This window comes from Cottoperca gobio, chromosome 7, assembly GCF_900634415.1.
Source record: "Cottoperca gobio chromosome 7, fCotGob3.1, whole genome shotgun sequence".
NCBI classification, from domain to species: Eukaryota; Metazoa; Chordata; class Actinopteri; order Perciformes; family Bovichtidae; genus Cottoperca; species Cottoperca gobio.
In genome coordinates this window covers 18,779,908-18,797,810 of record NC_041361.1, presented here as the reverse complement: position 1 = coordinate 18,797,810, position 17,903 = coordinate 18,779,908, and the positions used below count along the sequence as shown (strand labels likewise).

The 17,903-nt window shown below is 40.4% G+C and overlaps 1 protein-coding gene across 1 annotated transcript in view; it reads right to left on the bottom strand.

The window, feature by feature from the left end:
* hdac7a (histone deacetylase 7a) overlaps positions 1-17,903 on the bottom strand; it is a 61,832-nt gene that overhangs the window by 28,831 nt on the left and 15,098 nt on the right. Inside the window, exon 2 of the mRNA XM_029436079.1 lies at positions 15,270-15,338. Within this exon, the coding sequence (XP_029291939.1) occupies positions 15,270-15,338 (69 nt within the window). The remainder of the gene's footprint in view (positions 1-15,269; positions 15,339-17,903) is intronic.

Genomic DNA, 17,903 nt, shown 5'->3' with positions numbered 1-17,903 from the left:
TAGTCATCTATGTTCTGAACACAACACTGTCAATCTTGGTAACCCAACTCTTCAAATACGAGATCCAGTCCTCTTGAAACGATGCAGAGTATAACTAGGCTGTGTGTGTGTGTGTGTTTATGGAACTCACCAACCACGCAGTACAATATGGTCTGTGTGGTTATAGAGACAGTTGGGAAGTTGCCAATTTATCGGAAATATTAGGTAGATTAAGCACACGTTCTACGTACAGACAAAATTAAATACTCCGTGCATGTACATGTGTGTGTTTACTTGTGTGTGTGACTTACAGAGTGAGTGTATCCCACAGCCAGACATTAGGTAATCTCTTCCCTTTCTATTCTTTTATTTTGAACTTGTGATCTGCTTAGTCAGGACTCGTCCAACAGGTAAGACAAGGATATACAAAGTGCTCTGTGTGTGTGTGTGTGTGTGTGTGTGTGTGTGTGTGTGTGTGTGTGTGTCTTTATCTGAGTGGAACAATGTTGACAGAGTGAAAGATGAGCGAGCCACAAGGTGTGAGAAAACAGGAGAATGTTTCCAGAGTTGGGCAGTCGAATGGATTCTTCCTTGACCGAAGTTTCATGAAAATCAGGCCTTCAGTTTTTCTGTAATGCTGCTGACAGACAGGCAAACAGGGGAATTAATGGACAGGCCAGACTAAAAAGAAAGAAGAGTCAAAAGACCAGAAGGTCAAGTCGGTCAGCAATCTTGCAACAATCCGCAGATAAGTCTCTCTCTCTGCACAGCGAAGGAGAGCTGACAGCCAGCATAGTGCCACTGGTGCTAAACACTAAGGCTGTACAAAGTCAACAACCAAGTGAGCAGACGCCACCACTTTGTGCCTTGACACACGTCCAAATATAGCTGCAACGCCTGCTTCTGTTTTGACTGTACTGTACTACACCTTTTAGAGGCAACAGCTACTTTCAGTAGATAAAGATGTCATTACCTCAGGGAATCTGTGAGGCTGTCAGCTCAACAAAAGACTTTGATGCAAATTAAGCCCCATTAAGTTGAGGGAAACTCATAAGCGGAGTCTGAGAAAGTCTGAAAATCAGAAAGAAGAGTCAGAGAGGAAGAAAAGAGACTGGAGGAAAATAAAGAGGGATAAAGGATGGAGTAGCAGACAGAGGGGAAAGTACTGAGCGGACAACCGGACACTGCCCAGAAAGTCAAGCATTCTCCTCTTGACTCCATCTCCATCACTCCCTTCATCCATTTCTCCTCAAGCTTGAGTGGCATGCAGCAGTGTTCTTATGATGTGTGTGTGTGTGTGTGTGTGTGTTTTGAAAAAGGTTATTTTCATAGAATGAGCTGCAACAGCAACCTGACAAGTCTCTTTTTTATCTTGTCCCTTGCAATAAAAACATTTGATTTGTTTCCCAATAGTTTCATCTAAAAAAGGATTGCACATACTTGGAAGACTTTAAAAAAATCCCTCTGAGTGCGTGCGTGCGTGTAAGTGTGCGTATTAATTCCAAGTTTACAGCATGTCTTTCCAGCTCTTTGCCAAAGAAAACAGTTCCCATTTCATCTAAAGCAAACAAACGCAGGGTCAAAGCCGCAGGTTCAAGTCTGGCTTTTCTTAAGCAGAGACTGCAAAATAACAACAACAAAAAAAACCTGCAACAGGAATATATATGAAATAGGGCTGGATGTGAAATAGTCAGCTCTTGGAGTAAATTCAAATGTAGCTTATAAGTTTTAGTAAATGAGTTAAGTTTCCATTTTCTGATAAAACATTTTTTTCAATATTTTGTTTATCTTAAAACAAAAACTGAATTGTGTCACTTTCACAAAGATTCTCTGAGAAAGACTTTTGAAAGAAGTCATTTCATGGTCAAGATTAGCTTCAGAAACTAAAGGCCCCGTCACAGTTACGTACGAAACGTATGCTAGTGCATATGAAAAGGTTTTGAACATGCGCAAGAAATGTTCACGGCCTCAGCGTTCAACAACGTACCTTAGCGTATTGCCGATATTTCGTCTACGCCAGCATACGTTTCTGCCATACGGAACTGTGACAGGGCCAATACGCTAGGAATGCGTTATGCATCTGTTGGGCATTCGTCGAATACGTTGGCCATTCGCTCTGATACATTTTGTATAAGTACGTGATACGCTATCAGTAGGCTCTGTATACGTTCATATATGTTGTATATGCTAATCTTCATATGCGCCAGCATACGTTTCTGCCATACGGAACTGTGTGTCAGGGCCTTCATCAGATGCATTTCATAAACAAACCTAGTTTGATGTATTTTACAGTCATACTATTATAAAGGAAAATGTAAGAATATAAGTCAAATAATGACTTTATGTACATGAATGTTGTTTGTTTAGACAATACAACAGTAATATACTGTACAACAGCAATGGAAATATTAGGGTTAGGCCATGTCTTCAGACCTACAAAATAATATTTAAGACAATTTAGACTTCTTTGGCCTGAATTTGAAAACATTTCATTCAAGACTTTAAAGACTTTTCAGGACCCAGACAAACCCTGTTGATTATGTCCAAGGGGATGTCTTGGAATTGCTTGTTTTGCCCAACTCAGATTTAATCTAAAACCCAAAGATATTCAATTTGCAAGGATAAATAAAACGGAGAAAGAGAAAGCAAATCTTTGTATTTGAGGAGCTAGAACATCAAATGCTTAAATTGTTTTGATAAATTACTCACACAATCAATATATTATCAAGATTGTTGATGATAACTGTTCTGTTGATTGTCTAAGCGATGACATGGCCCAACTGTTTCAGCACAAAGTTTTGCCATCCTGGCAGAGCAACAGTTCAGAGCCCATAAATACAGATGTACAGAATTAAATGGTACCAAATTGTACAGTTGTATATTGTCAAGCCCTTAGTATTCCTCACTTCCCGATTTTGAAAAATAAAAACCTGAACTTTATGCTGAAAGTGCATTTTTAACCTTCCTGTAGAACGTTGACTCAAATACTGCGTAACATACAAAACATACAGCCAAACAATTACTGCAGAGAGGTCACCTGAAACAGGATAACACACTTGATTTAATTAGCAAAAACATTAACAATTGTAATGTCAGTTATGTATAACATTTGTGTAAGAGTTGGATGGACTATATTAGCATTTTAGATGCAGAGCAGCTTTCTCATAGGAACAAACCCGTGGGACACTAAACAAATCCATAATAACAGCGATCCCAAAACAGACACAGCTACTGTACAATAACACAGAGCCTCATGTCAGTGGCCTCTTGCAACCAATCCCATAGTGGACGTCCTTATTCACATTAAAGGTGCATTTCAAGTCATCGTGTGTGGAGATGATGATGTGTGTGAGAGAAAGGATAATAGTATAAGAGATGCACACATGGATTTGTACATCGTGTGCATGACAGACGGAGAGGAGTGTTTGTGACAGTAACAGAGGAAGGTTGATATATAATGCAGCATGGGTCCAGTTTCCGAAGTCCTCACTAAGTTTCCATAAACATCCGAGGTTAGGTCAACACACACACACACACACACACACACACACACACACACACACACACACACACACACACACACACACACACACACACACACACACACACACACACACACACAAGAAATAAAATCTCTCTAAGTCCATTTCTCTCCCTCTCTCTTATCTCCACGCCGGGCTCGATCATCATCACAGTTTCTCCCTTCCACACACACACCACAGCAGTCCAAGGAGTTTAAACACAACAGGTTACACCTCATTCACAAATGACAAATTATAAAAACCGCACACTGCACTTCACACGGACTTAAGGATAAATAAAGTCAAAAGCACATACCCGTGTTTGTCTTTGTAAATATCCGGCTATGTGAAAGCCCCAAGTAGCACTTCTGCCTCGGCCAGCTCACAGCAGGAGCTATAATTAGACAGAGAGCTCCACTCCCCTCCAGTCATCTTTTTCAGCCACATCCTCTTTCTTTAACTCCTTCTTTATTCTTCTCCTCCTCCCTCCCTCCCTCGCTCTATCTCTATCTGTTGACACTGTTCCGACACCAAGCTGTTGATTTCATCATTTCATTCACATAGAAGAAGCACTTTTACTGGTGTGTGTGTGTGTGTGTGTGTGTGTGTGTGTGTGTGTGTGTGTGTGTGTGTGTGTGTGTGTGTGTGTGTGTGTGTGTGTGTGTGTGTGTATCTGCAGCGTGCACACAGAGAAAGGCTTTGTAAAAAGTTTTTAACTCCTGTTTAAATGTTGCCTGGAATCAAATTTATGACAGAATGAAAGTTAAATTAAAAGCAATGTAGTGGAAATTAGCCTATAAATGTGGCGTCTAAGAGAAGAGTAAGCAAGAAGTGAATGATGTGATGAAACCTCAGAACAGCTTCACGGGCCTTTACACTTTCTGAGCACAACAAGAACATTTCAGCTTCTCTTACACTACAAATGTGTTCTTCCTCACATGTTGCCCAGTGATGACCGTCAGCTCTTGCCGGTGCAGGATCTTTACAATCCATCCCATAAACAACAGGGATCGTAACCATGGTAACAGGGGTGGTCAGGCCGGCAGGAAGTTGAGTCTATAAAAACACAACAATGAGAGAACCAGGGTGGCTTCCTGTTTAAGAGCTGAGTTTAGACTCCCATTTCCTCCCCTCGCCTCCCCCTGCTGCTGTTGTGACGCTGCTGCCGCAGTGCCCTTAAGCCCTGTGGCAGTAAAGTTCCCCCACTGGACTACGTGTTTGGACGGTCAAACCAACACAACCACAGCTTCTCACACTTGCACACTCCCAAATCACTCCTTCTCTCAATGTATGGCTTTCGTTAAAGCTGGGGGCTTTGACATCCATTAACAACTCAGATTAATGACTAACACAGCGGCCCTGAAGGCAACACACTAATGTGCTGAACACACAATCGCTCACAAACAGCCAGTACAAGGATATGGAAAACTACTAAGTAAACTATTGACAATCCAGTTAAAATGTGTTTCATCCATTCCAATTGTTAGTGTGACTGAATCTTATACTGTATAACTTAAATAGGATCCAAAAATAAGTATGACTTTGCTATACTTGGAGGAACTCATGGCAGAGTGTGAGTAAAACAACTTGTAGGCTGTTGTAGTCTACATGATAATGTCATTTAATTTATTTCTAGATACTCAGTACACAGTTTTGCTGGTGTCCCTTGCAAAAACCATGTGCATGATACAAAGAAACTTTAGGTTACAATAATGGATTTCTGCATGGCATGTAGATTATAGTAATAGTAATTACCTCCCTTTGATTTCTTCCCAACTCATTTATTACCTGTAAATACATAAGATTTCACGGTTTTGTATTTTCACTTGCACTTTATTTCTTTTTGAATGTGTGGTCTGTCTCAAGAAGAAAATTGTTTTCATTAATTAACAAAAGTGTTATTTTAACACGGTCAGTCTACTGTTCTCTGCCACTTCGACATTATTCAAGCTATTCTACAAATTCCAGTGTATCGACATCACCCTCGTTACTAAATCAGAGTCAGTTTATTCAAGTAGGTTTTCATATAAAAAGGGAATTTATATATCTAGTATATCTATGTTCAATTAGAATTTCCCAGCATAGGTCATTTCAGCCGACTGTTACTGATTTGCAATGCTACAGTATGCGTACTTGAGTTTTGGTGAAGTGTAGATGTGTGGCGTTTCTGCAGACACCAGCAGTCGATCAAACTGGGTGCACCACTGTGACACCTTTCTCCCAGGATTTTTCTCTTTGATGACATTTGAGTTTCTCCATGAAAGACCAATAGTCAGTGTTGGGCAAAATGCATGCATCAGTATGGAAGTGATTATAACGCTAACAGAGTTAAAAGGTGCATGAGGTGAGGGTGCACTTACTTAAAAAAAAAAATCTACAGAGTTTCTAAATCAGCGTTGCACAACACAGGATCTCTATGAATAGTCTGGGACTGACAGTTAGGATCACATGCTCTTTACTCTGGGAGCGCTCTGTCATCAGACCTCAACACTTTTACAGAACCAACTGAACGTGTGTGTAATATCGAATGTCAAAAATAAAATCTTTAATCAGATATGCATTGATTTTATAGCATACTGTTGTCAATGTTTTTGCATAATGTAAGAACTTTAAGTAATTTTGTTAAAAGGAAAGGCAAAGTTTTTATGAAAGAGAAATATGTGTGTTCCCTCTCACACACACGCGACACATTTCGTTCCTTCTCATCTCGCATTGTTGACCTCTGTGTGTCTCTTTCCTTCTGCAACTTATCTCCATCTCTCGCTTACTCTCTATCTCCTATCTCTCTTTCTCCCTCCTTCATTCTGAGGAATTCACAGCTGTCACTCCCATTCAAAACCTCTCCTCTTCCCATAGCAGCCGGCCAGACTGTGGACTGTGGTTTGTGTGTGTGTGTGTGTGTGTGTGTGTGTGTGTGTGTGTGTGTGTGTGTGTGTGTGTGTGTGTGTGTGTGTGTGTGTGTGTGCCTCACTGCCTGCAACTGTCGGCAAACTATGTCTATATTTATGGTGTTGCTCTGTTGGTGCATACTTAAGTGTGTTCAAGTGTAAATGGTAATGCGTGGCTGTCGACAAGTTTAAGAAGTGCCTGCTGTGTGTGTGTGTGTGTGTGTGTGTGTGTGTGTGTGTGTGTGTCTGTCTGTCAAGGATAGCAAGATGAGGATGACCCTCTTAAGTGAGAACATTTTGCTCACGCTCACATCTACAGAGGGTCAAGTGAGGACACCTAAATCATCCACGTGTCTCTGGTAAGATCTGCGTCTCCAGGCCGTCATATGAAGGATGATTTTATGTTCTCATCAAGTATAGAAAGAAATCCATCCTCAGATACTCCTCAAATTCATCGGTCATGTTCGGGAATTATTCATTGATGACTCGAGATTAACTTTTAACAACCATCATAATCACCAGTTTTATGCCACATCAGCACTGTACAGCACGTACTAGTTTCTTCAGAGTGTTTGGAATTGAAAAAACGAAAAGCCCCGATTACACCGAGCCTCGTTGCCAGCAAGACCATGATCTTCCTATGGTATTGCGCGCCTGGTTTGCGCTCCTCTCTTGCGCTGCGTGTCACGTTGTTCTATTGTTTTTAGGAGCGCAAAAAAGTTTTTCAAAAACATTCTTAACTTTGCAGCGCAAGGTGAGGCGTCACACCGCTCGTCAATGTCAAGCTGGACCTAGGCAGCCAATCAAATCGATCAAGAGAGGCGGGCTTTACTACTTTACCGCTTGTTTGCTGTTTTGATGCAGGTAGATGTTGTCAGAAGGAACAGTGGCACAATGAGAAATGCAGATGAAAGTTTGTTTTGAACCCAAAATCTTGATCTTGAATCCTTTTTCAGCCGTGCAAGGCTTTTTAGAGAATGTATTTAGGAACAGCTGTGCTTTGAGTGAAGACACTATCTTTTCATCACCTACAATAACATTTACCTGGTTTACTGCCTAATTCTGGAAAGACAATCTTCCATTTAAAGAGGCCAGACATTTAGTGTGTTGTTGACATCTAAGAAATGTTAGGAATGCACTAGTAGTAAAAAAAAGGATGCATTTTATTTTCAGGTGAGATGACAAAATGAGACGGTCTAAATTCAAGGAGGGCTTTGCTTTAGGGTCAAGGTAAACATCTGGACAAAATGTATGTTTTGACACAAGTGATCACAGGCAACAATGTTACTTTCACAAAATTACAGGTTTTCATATTTGGCTGCCTTTTCTTCCTCTCAAAGAGATTTATGAATGTGAGCTCATAAAAGAGAGATCCAAGTAAGCTATTGCATCCTGCTCTGCTTAAGATAACAGGTGCTTTAGGCCTGTACATAACTTGCATCACACACACACACACACACACACACACACACACACACACACACACACACACACACACACACACACACACACACACACACACACACACACACACACACACACACACACACACACACACAATAAATGAATGTGAATGCCTCTGTCTGACAGAAAGGAGACACCAGGTGTGCAGTTTGACAAATGACAAGAGAATCCTCCTCCAGCTGCACAGAAATCAAAGGCAAACACTAAGAGTCCCACTTAGGAGCTGATTGACATTCCCATGTCTGTTTCCCTGTCCTCAACCCCTCTGCTCTGAGTGTACTCCAGTTCATGAAGAACCATTGGATCTCAACTTGCTTTGCATCATGAGAGCTTCATCGCTCAACTATTTATAACTTGGCAGCGTATAAGAAACCCTTCCTCATATGCAACGTTAGAAATTCACCTGCTTTAACTGTAAGTGCTGAGTCACACTCCCCTTGTTCCTCTTTCTCGCAGATCTCAAATTATTTTATCATCACTGCCGTGTCACACTAGACCTGAAAGTGAAGAACTTCAAGCGTTGTGTGTATGTATCTGAAAATATTCAAGATGACGAATTAACTTCAACATTTCTACACATCTGTCCAAGCTCTCTGTGTCTCTCTCACACACACACACACACTCCTGTTCTTAACATCAAACACATTCTCCACATTTCCCAACACAGATAAAGCCACTCAACGCAAAAGCAGCTCACTCAAAAGGATCTCCCCCCCTTTATCTTTTATAACACACACACACACACACACACACACACACACACACACACACACACACACACACACACACACACACACACACACACACACACACACACACACACACACACACACACACACACACACACACACACCTTTTAAGTGTCTGCCGTTTAATCTCTTCTCAAATATACTTCACAATGCTGAAAGGAAAAGGGTTTTAAATGAGCTGAATGGTCTTGGTGGTTATCAGTGGTGAAAACAGTGGTGAAAACAGTGAGTCATGAAAACAGTGGTGACTTGGTGACTGATACACTGATAGCCTTTGGTGGTGCTGGAGAGATTGGGAGCTACAAAAAAAACTGCAATATGCAGCAAAGGCTTTTCCGTTGATAAGAACGAGAGATTATTTGCTTGTCCTGCTGAAGCCTCAGTCTACCTTGCAGACAGTAGACTATTGGATTTAACTGGGAAAATGAGACACACACACACTTATATTTTCTGCTGGGTAAAGAAGACTAATTCACTAATTCCCTTTCAGTTCAATAACTTTGTTTCAAATATTTAAAAAAGGGCATTTAATAAATTCTAAAAGAAACACCAGTCCTGTCACTAAAGACAACCATCTTCTCTTCCCCGTTCAAAAACTCTCATATACATACACAGTAAATCTATCTCTCTTTTTGCTTCCTTTCAATTTCTTCATGTTATTTTTTCATCTACGTTCATTCCTTGGTAAAAGTTAACGTGTTCCAGGAAGGCAGCTTCATGAATATGCACAGTCACACTCGGCTGTCTGCACGGACAACAAAGGAAGAAGACATTAACATTCCTGCACATGCTCTGGGACACACACACACACGGACACACAGACACAGACACACACGCACACACACACACACACACACACACACACACACACGCACGCACGCACGGATGTCCCTTTACAAACATTTCAAGATGTTGGAGCATATCCGAATCACAGCGCGGATAATCGACTTGTTTCACTTTTGTTAATATTGTGGTGTCGGAATAATTTGAAAGATTAGCTCCCGACCGGGAAAATTCAACTTGACGCCCCCTCAAGTCAGAACAACAACTCAGAGACCGATACCAACTGCCTGTAGAAATGCGCTGAGCAATAAAATACCGCACATGTTGTTTGTAGCGTCCATGTTGTTTCCACATTACGACCTAAAGCTAATGAACACAGTGAAGTCGGACGAACTACTTTCCAACTCAGGAAATGGGAACATCTGAGGAGCGAGTGAATGCACCATTGGCCTTGGTGGAGATCTGCGCTCTCCGAGTGCTGTTCTACTTATGATTTGTTACAGAGTTGAGACACTTTCCACAATTTCCTTGTGATTCAGCCATAGGTTGGTAAAATGCTGATGTCTCTAGTTTAAAGCTGAAGCAATTATTATTTGATAATTGATTAATCATTTGTCATTTCTGCAAAGAAAAATGCCAACAATCCTCCAGCCTTCTAGCCTCTCAAATGTGACAACTTGGGCTTTGGATAATTGTGATGGACATGGCATGTAGTAGCAGAATTAACAGTAACATTTTAACATCTAAAATGACCAGCATGAATAAAAGCATATGAATATAACAACGATGAGCATTTGATTAGGCTACTGCACACATTAAGTAAGGCTCATCACTTATTGAACAGAGATGTTCATCACATAAAATAGCATTCATAATTACATCATGTCTTAATAGAGACTCATTTCTATGATTAGGCTTATTGATTCCCTGTCCATTCTATGCCCTTCCTGTTGCTGGATGCTCGGAGCTATACGATTACATTACTTTACAGTTTGTTTAGCTGACGCTTTTGTCCAAAGCGACTCACAATAAGTGCAAATGACTTCCCTATTCCTAGTTACCGTGGTCTGAACAGAAAACAGCAGCCTGGAGGTAAATCCGTGCAGTACTTGAGATTTCGGGTAAGTCGTTTTTATTTCATTAAACTGTGCTATTAACTATGTGGTGGTGTACGGTTCATGGTTTGTTTTAAGCTAACGTTAGCAGGCTGTGCGCCTCGCCCCAGGTCCATTAAAGGTCTCAGATGAAGACGTACTGGTATTTGATTTTCCTTCCATTTGCCAGGAGAATATTTCAAACATTAGTTTGACACATGTCACACGTTAAATACAAGATGTATCATAGCACATCTTGGCTGTGGCAACACAGGATTGATTAAACTGAAAGTATAACATTAAAAAAGAGAGAGTCTTATAAATAAGCACAGTGAGCCCTGCATGCCCATAAATCACTGCATGCATGTCATTGTGCATCGAGTATACTTACTTACTACTCCTTGTGATATTGAAAATATAAAATCTGTTTGCAAAGTTTACTGCACAACATCTCCAACTATTCCCCAACTCTTTTCACCTGTCTCTGCAGTACTGTTGTCTGTTTTCTGCACCCTGATGTGCACAGCCACACCCACAGACGGACACAAACACAGACACGCATTAAATAAACATGCATTGTGTCTCTCTGCTCCTCCACTTCAACAGGTTGTTGAGATTAGCCTGAATCTGTAAACGTCACAGGAGACCATTCATCATCAACATACACACTTACAGTCAAATGTAAAGGCAGGAGTCAATCCAGACGAGAGGAGATCCTATTTCATCTGCGCTAACAACAGGCTATCTGATCCGAGGTCAGTGTCAGTCACCGCGGTGATCTGGAGTGAATATGAGCCGTCCATTACTTGCTGCTGCGCGTTAGGTCTGACAGTATCAAAATACAACGAAGTGTCTGGTTGGAAAACTTGTCATTAGAGCTAGACTATATTCAGTATCTGTGACACTGAATATTTCTTCAGTGTGAATTTGTTTTCTATGAGCGTGGGAACCCTATCCAAGGTTTCTGCTGGTGTAGCAATGGGAGGGACTGAGGTGAACATTTATGGTACCCCCCAACCCCCAAATGCCACAGGAATAAATCCTAAGAAAATTATTTCATCAGCTCCAGTAAATTTCAACAGGATTTAGTGTGTCAACGTGTATTTGCTTGTGTGTATGAAAGAGAGAGGGGGGGGGGGGTGCAGACTGCGGCTGGAGGCCAATAGCAGACCAATTACCCAGCTGACCACAGCAAGGAGCCTTTAGCTCAAAGGTTAATACAACATAAATTGATTTGACACACTACTCAAATGTTAAGAACAATGTTACCTCAGGCCACACCGCATACACACAAGCCTCTCTGTCCCATTTACACCAAATACGTGCAGAGAAACAGAAGAATACACACAATAAACAGACAGTAAAAGTACTAAACTGCACATACACACACATGGGCCCCCTCCGAGAGCGTTATATTACATTACCCCTGACATATCAAGTGATTTCATGCAACTAGAGGCAGGACAATCGAGCCATTTGTTCAGCAAGTCAAAAATAGCCGTCTCCTTCCCTGCCGTCTACTATTACTACCATTACAACTACAACTACAGCACAGCTTGCGTCTGCACTGTATTTTGTCTTTAAGGGTCCCTATAGTTCAAAACGACCATAATATGCAGAGGTTAATAAGGTTGTTGATCCGGACAAAGAAGTCAATCATTATTTGGGGGGCTAGCTGCTGGGATCTAATGACTTTTGGAACAAAAACTCTACATACACAGGGAATTCAAGATGGAGCGTAGTGTTGAATAAATAGTGTAGTAGCTGCAGCAGTGTTACCATTCCAGGATGTTGTTTAGTGATATATTACCGGTGTGCTCAATGAAGACTAAACCTGTTAATTAAATGAGGTCAGGTTACTCAGACGTATAAAGTAGTGAGGAAGATAAGTGGTAGGAAAAAGGAAAAAAAACATTAAACCAGAGTTAAGGCTTAACAGGAGCTTTGTGAAATAAAGTGTTGACACTCATTCACTCCCTCTAATTAGAGCATATCCCGAAAAATATTTGCAGTATTGACATATATATATATGCAAATCACTAAAATTGCCATTGATGTTTTGCCTCTCTAATTCTATGTATATGAAATAGTGTACTTGTATATTAACTTCAATGTTCAACAAGCTGACTGTTTGATTGTGTTTCTGTTAAATGCACTGTAAGGCGACCTTGGGTGTCCTGAAAGGCTCCTCTAAATAAAATGTATTATTATTATTATTATTATTATTATTATTATTATTATTATTAGGATGAATAGCTTTTGAACTATTGGTCGGACAAAAAAAACAATTTCAATATGTGAACTTCATATTTTTTACTATTTTATGACTTTTTAATGACAAAATTATGAATCAATCGAGAATATGATCAAAATATTTTTTTGATTTTTTTTTTTAATGGTTAGTTGCAGCCCTAATTCAATTTGTTCTTCACCGTATGTATCCTCCCTTAGTTATTTCAATCATTCCCACTGTATCTACTGTAACTAAGGTTTCCTCTCTCAGCTCTCCCACTCAGCGCAGAGCAGTTACAAAAAGAAGCTAAATGTCTGGATCTGCTGACCCGAGTGTTTGGAAAGCAGGATCAGGAAGAGGATATGTGATCTCCTCTGCAGCCATTACAATCATGCCCGTTGTTATCTGGCCCTAAAGTTTCTCCACGCTGTGTTTAGTGAGCCAGAGAGGACAGAATAAAAGATAATCAGAGAGGAAAAAGAAAACATGGACAGGAAGTGTACTGTAAATGTGCACACTACATGAAATGAAATAAACATGTGTCAAGTCTTTTTTGGGAGTTTTAGGAAAACCTTTGCGGTTACTACAGAAGTACCAAGAAGAACATACGTGGTGAGAAATCCTGGTGGCCTGCATATCTATTATAGCAGTTTAAAGGGCTGTTTGAGCTCTAGAAGCTTTTAAAAAACACATCTGGCCCACACTGCTGCCACCTTAGACTGATAACCCGTCTGCAACTTCAGAGACGACCGGCATCCTACGCTTGAAACCAGTGGAAATTCTTCAATGTGAGGTTATATGTGCGTATGAGAAAGCAGAGACATAACAGAGGAAGACAAAGCAGAGAGAGCCAGTGTCGGTTGCCATGCGTGGACAACACACATGTAACCAGACCCTACAGCCACGGCCATGACCTCACCGGGTTTTTACACACACACACACACACACACACACACACACACACACACACACACACACACACACACACACACACACACACACACACACACACACACACACACACACACACACACACACACACACACACACACACACACACACACACACACACACACACACACACACACACACACACACACACACACACACACGGTCCTTGGTGAGCATACAGTCAGCGGAGCCTGGCACAGCGAGAGCCGGCTCCCATTCAGAGAGTCATGCATTGTAATCCTACACAGTGTGATCACACAGGCATGCTTCACAGTGGAGAATGCTAATCTAAACTAAAAGGCAGAACACAAAGAAACAGCCGGATGACTTGTTCTTGATGGGTGGAGCAGCGGATCAAATACATTTTGATCTCAAGTTGAAGAAGAAACCTTTCAAAGTAATTTTTCACGCAAAAATGGCAGAAAATTTTGTTTTCAGCCTCTCAAATATGAAAATTTCCTGCTTTTCTCTGTTTTATATCATACTAAACTGAATATATTTGGGTTTTGGGCTGACAAAACAAGACATTTAAAAGAAATCATTGGAATTTTAGAAACTGGGATGAATTTGTGAATTTTAAAAGACCAAACGACTATTCAGTAAATAGAAAAAAAATAAACGAAGACGACTCGATAATGGAAATGATCGTTTGTTGCAGCCCTACTAAAGTTTTTATATAGTGAGTGGAATCAGATTAGAGAGAAATTTGCCATAAAGATATACAACTGCTGCGGTCACGATAGAAATTGATGGATATTATAAAGAAAGGCATTCCCAACATTTTATTAAGTGGTTAGATTTTCTATAAAGCAGAGTGAGATGAGTGTAGATGGGTTAGCGCAGGCTCTTCACATCCTTTATCATACAAGTAAACAATGTTGACATTTTCATTGTCCAACCATGTCCAGCCATGACCACATTCAAAGGAAAACACCGGATTTAAGTGACAAATGAAAAACACTTGCAACTGAATATTTGTAGGAAATAAGTTTGTTTCAATAGCCTAAGGAGACATTTCTAAGATTAAATGCCAGGATTTTAAGATAAACTAGATCACAAAGGAAAAAATCAAAGTGATATTGGAAAAACTGGATATTAGCACCATTGGCAGACCCTAACATTTCCTGCAGGACTAATTAGAATTCAGGAATACATAACTTTTCATAAAAACTACAACTGGACATTTTGAACTGTTAGCCAAAACCAGCTAAATGTTTAATACCTTCAAATTTGTACAACGTTTTGACACTTCTGCATGACCTGCAGCAAACCAGATTGAACACATATGCACATATGAAAAAACAGCAGGCCAAGTACATCTTTCCAAATAGACAAACACCTGTTCTGTACTTTACTACACTTTTTCTGAGAATTAAACAGCTTAGATCATTCTGTACTGGAAGAAGTGCTGTCACCCAGGCGGTGTAATGTGTAAATGTTGTAAAAAAAAATGTTGTAAAGAGGACAAGATGTAGTACTGAGGGGGTTGACTGTAGACAAGCAGCATTTTTCCACACAAATGCTTTAGCGCTGGCGGCTGTGACCTAAATTTAACGCGTTTAAGTACAATGTTACTGTTCATTCTCTTTAGAGCTTTAAAGTCCTACCTGCCACTACACGAAATATGTTGTCCTGTCTGTCTGTCTTTATGATGTTCCCCGAGGTGCTGATTCCATCTGTGGAGACAAACAGAAGAATAAATTAGTGAAATGCAGCTCATATAAACAACAATTAACATAATGATGAAAACAAGCATATGTGGCAGCTCTGAGCTCCAAAATAATAATGTTGCTTATCTCAAATTCTCCTTTCTATTGTGAAAATTAAAATTGCAGAACACCATAAACTGTCCCAGAGAAGTTATTGCAATTCCTGCTGGCGGCCAATAGAGGCAGATAAAAGTCATAGATGACTCAATGCTGCTTTAAGTTTTGTATTAGCAGACTTGGCCACCTGATGGGTGCGGCTGGGCACAATCTTGTGATGTAAGCCCCAACCCCCAGGTCGAATACTTCACACAGATCTGGATCAAATGTGTATGGCAGTGATGGCTGGGTCAACAGAAACAAAACACACAAACACAAATGAGACGAATAAAGTAGAAAAGCAAGTTGTAAATGTTTTTTTTTCTTTTTCTGAATAATGTTTCCCCCCACCCCATTTATGCGTGTGTGTGTGTGTGTGTGTGTGTGTGTGTGTGTGTGTGTGTGTGTGTGTGTGTGTGTGTGTGTGTGTGCTGTTGCTGCCGATGCTGGTTAACATCTGCTCAGCTGCAAAAAGCTAATGGGGGTCAAACACCAGGGCCAGAAGTGAATGATAGTTCAATAATAATAATAATAATAATAATAATAATAATAATAATAATAATAATAATAATAATAATAATAATAATAATAAGAAGAAGAAGAAGAAGAAGAAGAAGAAGAAGAAGAAGAAGAAGAAGAAGAAGAACGCTAAAAACAATCCTTAAGAGACGAAAGATAAGTGTGTATGTCCAGCATTCTTTACTTTTACTAACGCACTTGCGCGTGTGTCGCTTGTGTGCGCTCGTGAGCAATTAAAACAGAGCAAACACCTGCGCAGGTACCAGCCATGTATTTGCCTCGCAATGCAAAGCTCCGATACAAAAAAATAGCACAGTTAACAAGTAAAAGGGCATAGAACTAACTCCCAGCTGTCCCCACATCAGACCGTGTTGCCTACCTTGTAAGACAGAACCCGGTAACACCCAACAACCTCTCGAAAAAGTCCAAACACTTGAAAGTAATCCAGCGAAACAAGTCCTTGTGCACCCAAAAAGCCGACGGAAGGTGATGGTGAGATCCGCTGGCGTTGTCAGCAGACGGTACAGAGGAGGAGGAGGAAAAGAAAAGAGACTTATCGGAGGCAAGTTGCAGAAAAGAAAAGTCCAGCCCCTCAAGTCCTTCCCCCTCCCCTCTGCTCTCCTGCTGACAGAAATAGCAAGCAAGGCGGGCCCCACCAAAAATAGATTTGACTACACACGGACCTTCGGGACTATTGTTTTCCTGCACCGATTGACTTCCATTGGGTGCACACTGCAGCCAATCCGCGCTGCACTCCTTATAACTTGTTCAACAGTCTTAACTTGACTCAATTAAAAACAATGGCCCTTACACTGTGTCTCCATCTGCTGTCAAAAAACTCAAATCCAGCAGCTGTTATAGCACCGGGCACAGCGATTTGAGTTTTATTTCACTTTTCTTGCCCTTGAGTGCTCAACTTCCCTTTTGCACTCCACTCTCCCAACGTATGTGCACATATTTTAAACATTTTCACGAGGGAAATGTTTCCAAAGATCACAAACAGCCTACTGTTTCTGTTTATTTTTGTAAAGGGTGAAACAGCATTTTTTAGAAAAACATGTGACACTACCAAGATAAAGCATGTGTTAGTGAGTCAGCTGCTTACAAAGGAACAGTAACACTGACATTATTTGTCCATTGTATTTGTCCCTGAGCTCGTAACATACAGTATGACATAATGCAGCAAGTATGCGTAATGGATAGACTGGTCTGTCTGTAATGTCACCAATTGAGCTAATGTCTATCAAATGTCTAATGAAACCATACCACTAATTGTTATTTTGGTGTGTGTGTGTATGTTTGTGTGTGTGTGTGTGTGTGTGTGTGTGTGTGTGTGTGTGTGTGTGTGTGTGTGTGTGTGTGTGTGTGTGTGTAAACAATGAGAACACTCCTGCACACTGTCCATTTACTGCTGAAATCTTTATTTTAATATAATATTAATATGTTTATTAATTATCTATGTACATCCCTCTGACGCACCTGTCACACATTCGGGTATGCAGAGATTTATTTCTAAATATGTTGGGGGTGCATATTGAAACTGAAATGAAATAAAAGTTTCTGAAAAAAATCACGTCTGTAAACTATTCTCAGGAAACAAAGAATCTAGTTTGGTTTCCTTTTTAATTTTGATTTCCTGTCAGTTGGTGCCTGCAATCATCTCAAAGGCACTCTAAAAACATAAAAGCATGTGTGCTTCCATTTAGTGAGATCAATCTGTACAACATTTGATTTGACAACCACACTGAATTAATATATTTATATATATACAGTAGAGACCTCACTTTTACTCCTGAACATTGTTTTCACATTGTCAACACCAGAAGAAGAAAGCCTGTTGGTCGGGCACTCATGAGGAAATGTTTGGAATACTTTCTGTGGGCCTAATACCAATGTCAGAGATTGTTGAGCTCATTG